Source organism: Vicugna pacos, chromosome 7 (assembly GCF_048564905.1).
Source record: "Vicugna pacos chromosome 7, VicPac4, whole genome shotgun sequence".
NCBI lineage: Eukaryota > Metazoa > Chordata > Mammalia > Artiodactyla > Camelidae > Vicugna > Vicugna pacos.
Window position 1 is genome coordinate 17,066,918 of NC_132993.1, and position 15,225 is coordinate 17,082,142.

At 40.2% G+C, this 15,225-nt stretch overlaps 1 protein-coding gene across 1 annotated transcript in view; it reads right to left on the reverse strand.

Moving 5' to 3' along the window:
* The window catches only part of EXOC4 (exocyst complex component 4), a 685,089-nt gene that overhangs the window by 193,746 nt on the left and 476,118 nt on the right, over nt 1–15,225 (reverse strand). Inside the window, exon 11 of the mRNA XM_006216779.4 lies at nt 12,580–12,799. Coding sequence (XP_006216841.1) covers nt 12,580–12,799 — 220 coding nt within the window. The remainder of the gene's footprint in view (nt 1–12,579; nt 12,800–15,225) is intronic.

Below are 15,225 nucleotides of genomic sequence, written 5' to 3' on the forward strand. Positions count from 1 at the left end.
GTAGGTGAACTAGAGGGAATCTGGGGAGTGGTAAAAACCATTCTGTATGCCGCTCTAGCGGTAGATTCATAACATCATGCATTTGTCGAAACCCACAGAACTTTAAAGCACAAAGAATGAATCTTACTGCATGCAAATTTAAAAAATTCATTTAGGAGGTTGAGGGATCCCAAGATGAAGCACAGAAGTGACAAAACAATCTAATAGCCATATTACAAATATGCAAAGCAACCTTCTTGGAAGGAATGTGTGAGAAAAAGGTAATCTGACCGAAGTGATTTTGGAAATAAGGAGAATCTTTAAAACTAAAAGAGTGCATGCAGTTCTAAAGATAAATAAAGTTGCAAAAAAAGAAACCTGATCAACACTGCCTCAGCCAGGTCATCAAGGTTAACAGACAGTGATAAGTCAAGTTGACAGCATATACACTGGATGTGATACGCAGCGAAAGGCACTTTACTGTGGTTTTCCTCCCAAAAACACACCCTCTCAGTCAAATCGCTAGAAAAACAGCAGATTAACCATATTGCACGATAGTCTACAACACATCTAACCTGCTGTCAAGGTGCTTTGAAGAAAGGAAAGTCTGAGAAACTGTTACATCCAAGAGGAGCCAAAGGAGAAAGGACAACTGAACATAACGTGGTACCCTGGGTGGGATCTGGGAACAGAGGACGTTAGGTAAGAAACTACGCAATCTGAGTAAAGTATGGACTTTAATGAACAAGAATGTATCAATACTGGCTCATTAACTGTAACAAATTCACCACACTAATATAGGATATTAATAACAGGGGAAACGGGGTATAGGATGTGTAGGAACTGTATTATCTTTGCAGCTTTTCTGTAAATGTAAAATTTCTCTAAATGAACTGCTTATTTAAAAAATAATATTTAAAGCTACTTTCCTTGGCCAACAAAATAGGTTCACTTTTACCCGATCCCTGACTGTAAGCCAGAGGACATCCTTCAACACAACTGCTGGCAATCTCCATTTTACCCGTTAGCAAATGAGCGCCTACTATGTGTCAGAAGTTTCTTTCGGCTCTAAAGCAAAACTCTAAAAGGATGGAAGCAAAGGGGATATTTCTTATTTGAGAGATAAGAAATTCACACACCATCCGGCCCACTCGCGCTTTTTCCGGCGAAGTCTTGGGAAGCCCCGGGCGAACACAGCAAGCAAGGTCACCAGAGCACTTCTGCAAGCACCTGATAGGCAGCCATGACCTTGGAACGACCGAGGGGAGAACAAATTAAAAAAATGCTTTGTGGAATAAAAAGGAAGAAGCAATTAAGCTCCTGCGGTTGAAATGGGGCAAAGAGAAGTAGTGTGTGTCCAGTAAGAAGCGGTACAGAATGGCTCTCCTTGAAGTGCAGCTATCTGAATTTGACTTTGTAGCTATTTGCAAGTGAATACTCAGGGTATTCTGGACTCCAAAGATATGCCCATCCATCATGGGAATAGCTGTAACTATGGAGGGGAAAAAAAAAAAGCAGATAAAAATGAGGAAGAAAAAGAAAAGGAAACTAGAAGCTGAGATGGATTTTTTTCCCCTCCTCAAAAGACTTTTCCAATACGTACAATCCCAAAAGGACATAATGACATAGATAACCTGTTAATGAGCTAGCTGCGTGTTGCCTTTTCCCCAAAGCAAGACTTTAACTGACAGAGCTGCAGTGTCTAAAAAGGTAATAAAGGAGAAATGTACAGCTTAATCTTTAAACAAACACGAACATGCTGCAGCCAAATGGCTGCTCTTGTGGACAGAGGTGATGAAGGAACCCGTCCAGTCACTGCCTGTGAGGGCTCCGAGAGGGAAACCCAGTGAAGATTCATCCCAGAGCACAATACTTACCCCAGAAAGTAAGCCCGCCTGCTTCGTCTGGCCAATTATGACAATCAGTCAAAAGAATGACTAACTCGGAGCAAAAGGTTAGGACTCAACAAACCTCAGGCAGCCGTGAGGTTACTACCTGAAGCTTCTGCCTGGGGAGAAACACTCGCTAGAAACTTTGTCTTCCTTTGAGAGCTCGATTCCTGGATGACTAGATCCCTGCCTTGGCTGGTCTCTGACCCCAGGCTCTCTGCCCTCTGAACTACCAAAGCGCATTCTCCCTTAAAAGAGCATCCATTAGAGTGTGCCCCTTTGCAACTCTGTACCTCTGCCCACTTTGGAAGGAAACAGTTCCATCAAAATTTCAGACCTCCATGAGAGCTCTGTGTCTCATTAACCTTACTTTTCACTCTACAGCCCGTCACTCACCCAGGCTGATCTGTCTCAAGAACACCCCTTTGGTGTCTTCACTTAACATTATTTGGGTCACTGTCTACTCAGCTGTCTCCATTTCTACATATACCACAATGCCCAGGTCAGGACCTACTCCTTGCCTAAAGTTTCTTTAAAAAAAAAAATAATAAATAATTTATTTATTTTTATTGGTTTGGGGGGGAGATAATTAGGTTTATTTATTTACTTATTTAATGGAGGTACTGGTGATTAAACCCAGGACCTCATGCGTGCTAAGCATGCACTCTCCCACTGAGCTCTACCTTCCCCTTGCCTAAAGTTTCTTGAATTCTGTAGCCCTTAGCTGAATCCTCAACTCCTGAAATGCAATGCTTCTGAACCATCACACTCAGTGTTCAGTTATAAAACTGCCCTCTACAGTTCTCACGTTTGTGGATGTGTGGCATTCTGACTTCTAACTAATCTGGAAGTGACTGAGAAGTGGGAGTCATGCTTTAAATTTCTTCTGTATCTCCACACCTTCCTGTCCAGTGATAACACAAAGCAGGCGTTTAATGAGTCAACATTTATCATTTAGTTTTATTAGAATTTCAACAGTGGAAATTACTCAACAGTGTCATGTCACTCTTGTTATAGCAGATGTATTGGATTTTCACCAGCCCATCTTAGAGTGACTAAGCTAAGATAAAGTACATGCAAGTTTTTAAGGAGGACAGGATCCTTGAAAAGCATGAAGAAAAACAGCTGCTTTATTTGAACAGTTAATCTTAAAGGGCCATTTAACTTTCAAGCTGAGACAGTCTTAGAGATAGTCTTATTTCTCTCTCTTCCTCTTCTCACTAGAACATCTCTAAGCCAGAGCTGCGACATCCAGACAGGGCAAAAATTACTTAGGATAGGAACCTCCAAAATTCCCCAAGAACAGCAGTTCTCTGTCTACACTCATCTGGCTCCTACCAGTAATCTCGCCAGATCAGCAATTCTGCTGCTCCCAAGAATGATAACTGTCATTTGCTGGGGCTGTTGAGCCAGCCTTTTCTCCTTGGTATCTTTTGATGGGATGCTCTTCCTCTTCTCTAGTGTTTAAAGAAAAGAAATAAACCTGAAGATGCCTCTGTGAGCAAGTAAAGTCAAATATATTTCAGGGAAAGGCAGCTCTCTAAAGATCTAAGCGACAGAGTGTTAATGTGGTTCAGTCCCTGTCAGCAGATCTGTCGTAAGTCATTACCTTCTCTCCTGCTTATTCACCAAGGAGTGGGCCAAGGCAAGATCAAAACAGACAGCAGCCAATCAACGTATCAAAATACTCACCCCCAAATAAGCCCTGTTTCACAGAACAGTCTAGGTGACAACTAAGATGGCCATCGGTGGGTCTGCCTTTACTTAGATAGAAAGTAAATTCAGAATCCTACTTTAAAACCCAGGGCTTATCCCTATATTGATGTCACTCTGTAATAGCATGGTACTCAGGCAAGTTTCTCAGTCCCAAGCAAAGCTGGTAAACAAATGTTACTAACTGTAATTACTTTCTCATTCAGCAGTCCCTCGTGACTCCTCTATCCCTGGGGATAAGCCCTTCCAGCCTGTTCTTTTTCAACTGACCTCATAACCCAGATATCATAAATGAATTCTTGAAAAGTTGCATCTAAATTAAAATCTGTCCCAAACACATTAGGAGAATTGATGGATTGCTGAAGAAAACATTTGGAATTTTAACTGACTTCAAAAAATAAAAACTTGAGATCATTATTCATGTAGAATGTACAGGGTTGGTTGCAGATGATTTTCTGCAGACAAAAGAAAAACAATTTCTTCATTTCTAGCCCCTCTGGGCTTTCTCCAAAAGCCCAGCTGGCTATACTACACGGAAATCAGTTTAAATAAACACACACACACACACACCTCTTTTCTTTGCCCCTCTTCTTGATTGGCAAAAAGCTACTTACAGAAGTCTAGTTAACCTGAAAATTTCTAAGAAAACCAGCCAACTAGACAGGAAGATCCTATTTCTTCTTCATCCAGAGATAAGACTATAAAGATATTTGTAAAAATTCAAGTTGATCACATTGTGTGCCTATTCTGCTTGTATGTAAAAACCATCTCTCATTTGCTCACTCCTCAGCCTTTTTCATCAACAGTTATGAGGACAAGTTCCCTGGTAGCATCATGTCAATAAAGGCAGTACTTATAGATTAAGCACAAGCATGAGCTGGTCAATTTCTTGTTCCACGACACCATTTAAAGGAAGCGTTTGGATGGGTATGTTTAGAAATTGAGCACTCTTAACAAACCAACTACTTTCCCACTTAATTTATTTCTATTTATGTCCAGATTTTCTAAGTAAGATATCAAAAACCTATGAACACCAGGGTAAAGAGCTTAGGGAATGACTGGGAGTTTATTTCTGGGATGGCTGAAGAAGAATTCAAATTACCAGGTTTGGTTGTGCTATGAAACAAATTCAAAAGAGTGCTAATTATAGAATCTGGATGGCCGAGTATGTGGGCCTTTTTCCCCCAATCCTTTTGGATGTTTCAAATATTTTTATGACAAACTGTAGGAAAAAACTGACAGGTTTTTATGTTGGTTGTCTAACAGTACATGAAACAAACTGTTGGGGAAAACTGGTGAAGCCTTTCATTTAATGGGAAATATTTTTTCATTTCTGTAGGTGTTTTCTTAGCATCGTTCCCTTTAATAGTAATGGATTTTCTGACTGATCATGTGGGTATGTGGATCAATAGTAATAACAGTTATGAGACAACAAGTCAACATGCAGGGCAGTTCAGAAGGTCCTGCTGAATCCATGACCCCACTGCACTCCCGACCTTAGTCTTACAAGGTAGTTTGAGCCAGCATCATTCTCGTTTTACAGATGAGGGAAGTGAGGCTCAGGGAAGATCAGTGACTTGGGCCCATCTAAGAGCACTGAACTGACAAGAAGACCAGATCCCCGTTTTAAAGCCTTTTCCCACCATTCAGTGATGAAATTTACATCAGTGATTTTCCGGAATGGTGACCAAGAATAACAACAAAAATTTTACAAAAGATAAGATGTATTACACTAGTAAGAGAATTAATAATACAATTTGAAGACACAGATGAATGCTATGAGATTCTTAAAGTCCCCATTAATATGGAAAGATTTCATTTGCTCAGCTGTCTCAGAAGTAAACAGGTGAGTGCTGAAAGTCACAGTGACAATCTAAACAAAGACAAGAACAAAGGCATCTTCTACTCCATCTTCTTGGATAAAACCTGAAGCAGCCACTAGTGGTTGATTTGAGCCCCTCCTTGTGTCATGATGAGGTCAAACAATATTGCTAATGAATAAAGTAAAATTCAAAGAAAATAAAAACTGCACACTGTGTAAGTTAGTATTTCTTGAGGTTTAGATACACACTTTAGAATCAGATTAGACTCTAAGGCTTCTTGGTTCTAAGACTTATTTTAGCACGGTAAGACCATTAACGCCACCTCTCAGAGCTTACAGGAGAGGGGGAAAAAGTCAATTGATCAGCTCTCTTTTCAACCTAATGATTTCATGATGACTTCCAGCAGACCTTAAATGGGACTAATCTATTTAGGCTGATAAAAGCTGAATCTATTCTGTACCACGGGCTGCAATGAAAACAACTGGCCTTAATGCAAATACTGCTTAAATCTAGCATTCTTCATATTAACATAATTTGATATGATGAAAACAATATGCTGTTGCTGCTGGCCACACTTCCCTGGGAAACCAGCAAGAGGTTACTGGCAGTACTCTGGCCTAGCTGGGGAGATAATAGGTTTGGGCATCAGTGTAATTATCTCCGGCAAATCAGCATACTGTAAGCAGCTGTGTCTACCAACCTTCAATAAGGCTTAACTGGAGCTCCAGCAATCACTCAGCCAACCAAAAACTTCCATTTGGAACCTTGCTGACACCAGAATTCAGGCCATATCACCTTAACAGCAATACTTCTACAATGCTTCCTGCTAGAGGGTATTCAAGAAAAATAAAGCAAGTTGAACCTGTCTCATTCCATATAATTTGCTTCCAATTGTTAGCTATAGTGGGTTGAATAGTGTTCTCTCAAAATTTCATATGCAATCTCAGAACCATGACCTTACTTGGAAATAGGGTCTTTGCCGTGGTAATTAAGGTAAGAGTTGAGATGAGATCATGTTGGGGTTAGAGTGGGCCCTAAATCCAAAGAAAGCATCCTTATAAGAGCCAGAAAAGGAAAAATGCAGAACACAGGAGAAGACCCCGTTAAGACAGAGGCAGCGATCAGAGTCATGCTTCCAGAAGCCCTGAAGAGTCAGGACCACCAGAAGGCAGGAGAAGCAAGGACGGGTCCTCCTCTAGGGCCCTGGAGGGAATGTAGCCCCTGTGCTCCACACTGTGAGACAATACATTTCCGTTGTTTTCAGCCACCAAGGCTGTGGTAATTTGTTATGACTGCCCCAGGAAACTAACATACTAGCTTTAACAGCTGGAAATACTGCATGCCACTTTTGCTGCTAACAAATGATCAGTGAGTTGGCAAACTCCAGGAAAAAGAGAAAGGGGGTAAAACAGTATCATCTCTTGCTGTCACACCAGGGCAGTGTGGGCAGAACACACGAGTTACAAGGTGGTGCCAGAGTACGAAGAACAGGAATGAGTAAGCGGCAAGTGAGTGATGAGAAAAGATGCAGGGTGAAATCCAGACAGAGATGGCAGCGGCAGAGACGCAGAGTTGGCAGACGCCAGAAGTCTGTACAGGTGAGAGTCAGCGGGCAGGTAACAGCTATCAGAGCAGTCAGTGCTGAGATCCACGCAGATGGGACCCAGGAAGGGAAGGAGATATGTTTTACAGTCGTTACTCCATCTCAACATTAGAAATGATTCCTATGTCCCTATGACATATATTCTATTATTTTTGTTTTACGAAGGAGGAAGCAGGTACAGAGAGGTTAGTGATTTGGGCCTGACCACAAAATTATCAATTGAAATGTCTGGGATTTAAATGTATTTGTATCTGAGGCTAAGGCTTACATAGCAAGCTTAGCTCAAAAACAGAGCCCTCTTGTTATACACCTTACTGAATTAAACAATGCTTCAATCATAATTTTTTGGTACTTCCTCTCAGGGCAGTCACTGATTCAATGGAATAGAAAGATCCAGGCTAGCAATACTAATTCTGGTTGCAGAGTTGGGATCATGGATCATTTGGGCAGCTTATAAAACTGGATGCCCAGGCCCCACCCCTGATCTGGGCTGGGATCTGGGTGTTTTCAGAAAGGGCCTGGGTGATTCTAGTGGGTACTGTCTTTGAGACCTGTGGCTCATACCCCTCGAGGTAGCAATGGCAACTGTAGGGGTGGAGGAAGAGATGAGACGGTGGGGTGTGTAGGCTGCCCCGAACCATTCCACTGCTCAGAAGTACTCCGACACATACTGGGGTGATGAGGGAAAGGAAAATATGCTTTAAATGTTTCAAGACTGCCTACAATTTTCACTTGCAGGGTTGACGTTTTTTCCTCCCAGGAGACAGGGATTGAAGCCTAAGCATTAGGAAAGCTGTCTCTGTCTCACATTGCCCTACGTGAGCCAGAAAATGTACGTTCATCCTGTGTTTGGAAAGTACTTTGCAAAATTCAGCAATGTGCTAGACTAGGAAGTAGCTTCTGCTGCTGCCATAAATATTGTTTTTACAATTTCTGGGCCTGCATGAAACCGAGCTGAATAGCTTTTTTAAGTAACCGTGTTGTTCACCGCAAGGCTAAGGGCCCAGAGCGTTAGGTCCTGTTTCCTAACCTCCAGCTGGAAATGGCGGTGTTATTAAAAGGCAACGCTTCTCAAACTTTAGTTGCAGATACTAACTACGATATGAAAAACAGATAAACAACAAGGTCCTATGGTACAGCACAGGGAACTGTAGTCAATATCTTGTAACAGCCTATAATGGAAAAGAATATGAAAAGGAAGATAGATAGATGGATGGATAGATAGATAGATAGATAGATAGATAATTTTTTAACTTAAACGTTGTCACAAATCTTAAACCCAAGACCATGAATCTTATACTGTGGGGGGAAAGCATGCAGACATGCCCCTGTACTTTTCATTCACTCATCCATTTATTCCACATGGCCTTCTCTACAGCAGGCACGCTTGCTGGAGCTGGAGATTTAGGAGAGAACCACCTGCAACAAGTATCCAAGCTATTCCATCTGTTGCAAAGTGCCTTAGACACTGAGGCAAGAGAGGTGGTTAGCTCTTCACTTTTACTTCCCTGTGAGGCAATAAAGGGATTCGCATCTCTGACTCAGGTGAGGGTCTGGTTCCATTTCTGCCCCACCTCAATCTGTTATGAATTGATGCTTTTATAAAATAAATAAAAATGAATTAATAGAAAAAAACTTTTAAAACCCACAAGGATAAAAACGCAAGTCCCAATTTTTTTATTACTAGAGTCAACAATGTCAGATTGCTTTTTAAAAAAACCCAGGAAAACAATGCTTACTCTCAAACTCTGGACATTTCCTAGCAGACTGGACACAAACAGCGTGCCGACAAGCATGCTCCTCAGGTTACACTTTGGGCAGAACTGGGTTAGAGCACGGACTCCGGGGTTAGGTCGCCTGGATATGAATTACAGTTCTAGTACTTGCTAGCTAGGTGACTGTGGGCAAGCTATTAACTTGTTTCTCTCAGTTTCCTCCCTATAATAGGAATACCACCTTCACAAAGCTGTTGTCAACGCATGTAAATATTTACAAGTCACTACACATAAAGCACTCAGAATAGCGTCTGGCTCATAGCAAACGCTACTAAAGTGTTTGTCACCACGACTACTGTTCGCTATGACGAGTGCTATCGTGACCACCATCACTGCTTCTCCTGGTACTGCCAGCAGCACACCGCTGTACCATTCTGGGCCAACACCAGCACAGTTGTTTCACCAACAAAACGGTGCTTGTTAGTTTCTTCCCAGATCCTGCCTTCCTTCCCTCCTGTGAATTCTGTGTCTAGAAAGTAAAATTACCAGCATGAAAGCATGCTATCGCCCAAGTAAATGCCCCGTTATGACTGACTGTCCACCTGCCCAAATGCCATTTCAGAGAGGTAAGGACAAAGTGTCCTGGGGTTCTCTGCGTCTGCACATCATCGAATAAATACAAGCAGCACTGAGACAGCTGTCCGTCCACTCTCCCTGGAGAATCCAATTGGGCTGATGCTTTATGACACTGGGTGCTGCCCCAGGGGAAAGGCACAGTACTTTCTACCCTGTGACTAAACAACAGTCTAGCAGAGGGAATGACTTTGAAAGACATGTAACTGAATACTTAATCCACTTGCATCTTTCACACATACATATTTCTCCAAGCATCCTTCTTAACAATTGTTGTAGATTCTCAGCTAAAATGTGTGAGAATTATTTCTCAATTCTTTTTCTTTAATTACTTACCTACAATTAGCTGAGAATAAAAATATCAAGGAGACACTGAAACACATTTAAGTAACAGTAAAACTTGACCATGGGAAATTATACCAGAAAACAATTTACAATCATTATAAAGCAAGAGATGTTCTCAAGATGGGAAAGGAAAAAAAACAACCATCTCTTCATTTGCTTTTTTAACTTTCATAACTCTGAGAATATAAAACAAATTTATTGATAAGGTCTAACTAATTCACATTCTCATAGAACTAAATTACGAAGAAAGAGAGGATAACAAAATAACCAAATAAGAAAGCAGGTGTTTCAGCTCTGAAAACAAATCTGATGTTTGATGAAAACAAGTTTGATGGCCTTAGTTTTAAGATTTATCCACATACATACAATTATCACATGTTGACAAGGTCAAAGAGATGAGAGGTAAAGTCGGAGTTCTTACCTACCCTCAGAATGAAGTAACTGCCTGAAAGAACAAGAGGCATATTGACATGTACCAATGGCTGGTGATGAGGTTGGGAGCGGCCTGACAAGCACATCGGTAGACCGCCCAGAGATGTCACTTAGCCAGCAGTATGTGGCCCTGACATGGCCCAGACTACAGTCAGCTAGTTATGAGGTTTAATGTTTCTTTCTTACTCAAATTGAAAATTGTCATGTTTAATAAGCCAGCATCTTTAGTTCCCAAGATTCACTCCGTAGTGCATTGTTTCTTTAATTCGGTACACTAAGCATATTAAAGTTGCGCTGAATAACAGCACATAGCACGACACCTGAGGGAGATATATACTGAGAGGCTTTGTGATGGCGAGGAAATTAATGATACGGTCAGAGAGAAGATAAATGTAAACAAGTTTTTGTCACTCTCTATTTCTCATCTTCCCACTATGATTCTGTGGTTAAGACTCTCAAAACTTATTCACTGTGTCCATCCATCCACCACTACCAACTACACATACATACATTCATTCAACAAGCTATTTAGTGTCTTCCTACTGTCTGATACTGTACTATACTTTTGGAACTTAATTTCTAGTGGGAAAAGACAGAAAATAAACAAGCTAGAAAATAAATAATTACAGTTGAGCTAAGAAGGAAAAAAAGTGAAATGTTAAAATAGTGACTAACTGGGGAGATTTATTCAGGATCCTAACAAAAACCAGAATTCCATTCAGATGATTATCTCAAGAAATGTTAATGAAGAGATGATGTACAGAGGTATGGGCAGCACTGAAAGAAGCAACTAGAGATGCTGAGGCACCCAGAGACCAGTTAACAGCAGGAAGCTATCATTAAGGGGCAAGGAGAAGAAATGGTGGTGTCAGAGTCCAGTGAGAGCTCGAGCCACGGAGGAAGTGTCACCTGGCAGGATCTCTGGTGATGGATGGGGGCACCTGAAGCCAGAACGATGATCCAAAGTGGAGAGGAAGGAGATAAGAGCCCCATCTCTTTCTCCTCTTACCCTCCAACCTCCTGCTAGTGCTTCCTATGGGCAGATTCTGATCATAAGCCACCCGGCAAGGGACTTTTGATGATACAGTCCATAGAGTTTGGCTTCAGTGTTGAGAACAGATTAGGGACAGGGGGCGAGGGGGAAGGGGAGAATGGAGACTAACCAAAGAAGGGTAGGATACTCAGGAAAAGCTTCCCTGGGGAGGTGACACTGAAACTGACACTCAGAGAAGATGCCAGCCATGCAAAGAGCCAAAGGAAGAGTAACCCAGCAGAGGGACCAGTGAGCACGAGTCTCTGCCATTTGCCCTTCTCTGCATCCCATACTCAGTACAGATCCCTCACTAGGCTCTAACACAGACTCACACCATCCAAATGAACGCTCTCCTATGTGTGGTGCTATTATTCAAGTTCTGGGAGAAGCAAATGCCTCTATTCCACTTTCTGAATACCACAGAAGACTTTGCTTATAAAAAAAAAATGCTCATAACTAGGACGCTTCCCTAGGAAAGGCTTGGTATTTCTATAATTCTAATGTACAAGGAAGGAAAAATCAAGGAGGATATATGTAAAGGCAGGTAAGAGCAGACAACTGAAGCAGCTGTAACTCCTTTCCATTTATATAACTTCTCTTTGAAGAGCATGTCTCCCATTTTGACACATTCTCGTATCATGCAACTTAATGTAAGACTTACGTGCCCATCATTCTCTTAAGTGAAGAAACATTATAAAAAGTCAATTACAATGCTATCATAGTTAATGCAGACCCGTAATTTAAATTCTTACTAATTTTCTTTTAGTTTTATTTTTACCTCCAAGTCATTGGCTTAAAGCATATAAAATAAATACCTTGAGCTTATTAATCCAAATATCTGACAAATTATTTTCTTCCTGTTGTCCAGAAACATTTTTTCTTTATACAGTGAAAGTAAAATTTTTATATTAAGAAGATCATCACCAGAATTAAATGATTTGACTTTTAAAAGCCAGTTTGCTAGGTCAGTTCAAATTCACTGTGAGCTAGCCAAATTATTTACAGTAAGTCAGCCCTCCAATGGTAGAGAGGGTTTACTGCTGGTCACTGAGGTTAGGCAGAATAACTTCCTTCCTGTAAATCCTTAATACTCCAGGACACAGTCACCACCGGAAAGAGAATTCCTTTCAAGGACAAATTCCAGGCAAACAGTGAGGAGCTGTCTGCATGTTAATGAGACTCACCATCTCCCATATTCAAGGCTAACCACCTTTTTCTTAAAGATCTTCAGGAATTTCCATTATCTCTACATTAGTCCTTAATTTCCCTAGTGCCTATTTAATTTATTTCCTCTTGTTTTGTCCCCGATGAATATGGAAACAGATGGTAATTTTTTTTCTTTTTTCAATCTGTGACTCTTGCCAAGTCAATGAACACTGCTGATAAAAACAGTAAGTGCAGGGAACGTTATTACCTGTAGGAGAGGCCGCTGCACCCCCAGCCCTTTCATGGTGTCTGCATTAGCGAGGATCTTCAAGGGATCAGACGTTTTAGTGACTCCTTCAATCTCCTTGTTGATCTCAGCCAAGACTTGATTGAGGAAGATGTTTTTGATGTACACGGTGAGAAACTCTCGAAGAGGACACTGTTTGGCTGGGCCAAGTCCCAGGGCATGCTCTATCTCCTGAATAAATCTGGAAGACAAAGCACAATCATTGTTAAATATATCAGAAAAATAGCTATGGAAATATGGCGAAACACCCATGGTTGTATCTGGCTGTGGCTACTTGCATGGAGAGATGTGGGAAAAGTATCAGGATTCTACACAAGAACAAGTCATCACTTGATTATTCATCTACATATATCTTTTTAAATACAAGTTATTTCACTTATTCAACAAAAACAGGATGAAACAGAAACATGACTTCCAAACTACGGGGGGAAAGAGACAAAAGTATTTTTTATCAATTCAAGAAGGAAATAAGAATATAAGAAGCAAAAGAAAGCATGATAAACAGAAAACAAATTGTGATGTAAAGTAAAAAGAAAACCCCAAATACTATGTATTTCTCATTATGATCTTTCCATGTATAGACAGAATTTTTTTAACACCTTTATTGTGGTATGATTCCTGTACAGTAAACTACACATATTTCAGCTGTACAGTTTAATGAATTCTGATAGATGTATATACCAATGAAACCACCGTCACCATCAAGATAGCTAACATTTCCTCCACTCCCCAAGAGGTGCAAATTTTGAATTCCCAATTTATCCCTTCCTACCCTCTTTACCCCCTTGTAACCATAAGTTTACTCTCTATGTCTGTGGGTCTGTTTCTGTTTTGTAGGTAAGTTCATTTATGTCCTTTTCTTAAGATTCCACATATAAGTGATATATGGCATTTTTCTTTCTCTTTCTGACAGAACTTTTTTAAAAAGAGAAAATAAAGGATATTCTTTAAATTTGTGATGATATGTGGGTTGGGAGGTCTTAAAAGTCAACAGAATGGGAGGTGAGAACAAAGGAAAACTTCAAACTTATTTATAATGATCAATTTCCTTTATAAAAAAACATTTAAAGCATAGATCACAGAATACTAATAACTGTCAAAAATCAGAGATGAGTATGTAGATTTTTTTACGTTTTTCTTCATACTTTTCTACATCAGTAGTTCCTGCTTTGCATGGTTCTGACACGCATAAATTTGAGACCCTAAAGTTTAGTGAATAACACCAGCAAAACAAGATTTGAACTCCAGTTACCACACTATATTAACTGCGAGTAATGGCATGAAGTACAAACTCCAGTGCTTCCGTCCAGAAATCTGTCAATAATTGGTGATCATCATAAACAATGATCAATCATGCCACCTCTCTCCAAGTCCATCAGTGATTGGCCACTGCACATCTATTATTCAGTTCACATACAGACAGCAAAGGGTATAGCTGTGTTGTCTCCTTGTCTCCCAGTGATAAACCCATGTGACAGTTTACATACGTAGATAACTGAAAAAAAAGAACTGGCCAAAAGATAAAAGTACAGGAAAAAAAAATCTTAAAAGTAACACTTAGAGTGAAATTTGAATTGAATGTAAATGGATTTACAGAAGAAATAACTGACCCTGGGACTACTGACACTGGCCCCATTTGAGAGTCCTATGGAGCCAGACTGAGGGGGAACTTACTGACCTGAAAAAAGAAAAGGGCTATGATGGAAGAGATGAAGACATCCCAGAGGAAGTGATGCTGGCAGAAAAACGTTACCTTAAAGGAACTCTTAGAGGTATTTCATGGCATTGAAAAACAACGAATAAAATGCTGGCAGGTGATGCAAACTGAGAAGGAAGTACGACATTTCACCAGGGCAGAGAAAAGATGCTCACCACTGAAAATCATAAGGGATCCAACAAGGACCTGGCAAGCCCTGTTCAAGTGACCCTTGGTGATTTTAACAAGGAAATAAAATGCTTTAATTCTCAATGTTTCTAAAGTTAGAGTGGACTAACACATATAAGTCTTCTCATTTTTTCAGTCCTGTACATATTCGTAACTGACAGTAAGACTTTTTAATGTTTTCACAAAATTTTTTTTAAAGTCATGAAACAATTGAGATTTCCCCCATTGAGTAATATTGCTTTGCATGGTGATTTTTATAGTTCCACAAATGCTTTGCAAAGCAAAGTTTGCCTTGTACTTTAAATTTTCCTCCAAAAAAAGCAGTAGAAGGAAAATAACAGGAAACAAAATCAAATGAAATAAAGACAGAAAATGAATGACTAATTGGGAAGATATATTTGCAATCTGTGTCACAAATGGCAGGTAGAGGAAAAAACCAAATGACTTAGTAGAAAAACAATCAAAGGACATGAAAAGACAATTTACAGAAAAAGAAATACAATGGTCATTATACCTAAGAAAAACATTTTAACTTCATTCATAATGAGAAAAATGAGAAGTAAACTATACTGAGATACTATTTTTTATACCCATGCATTGGCTGGATTCCAAAAGTCTGAAAACACATTCTGTTGGTTTCAGTGTGGGGAAAGAGGCATTCTCATATATTGCTGATGGGAGTGAGACATGTATAGCCCTCATGAAGGGCAAGTTGGCACTAT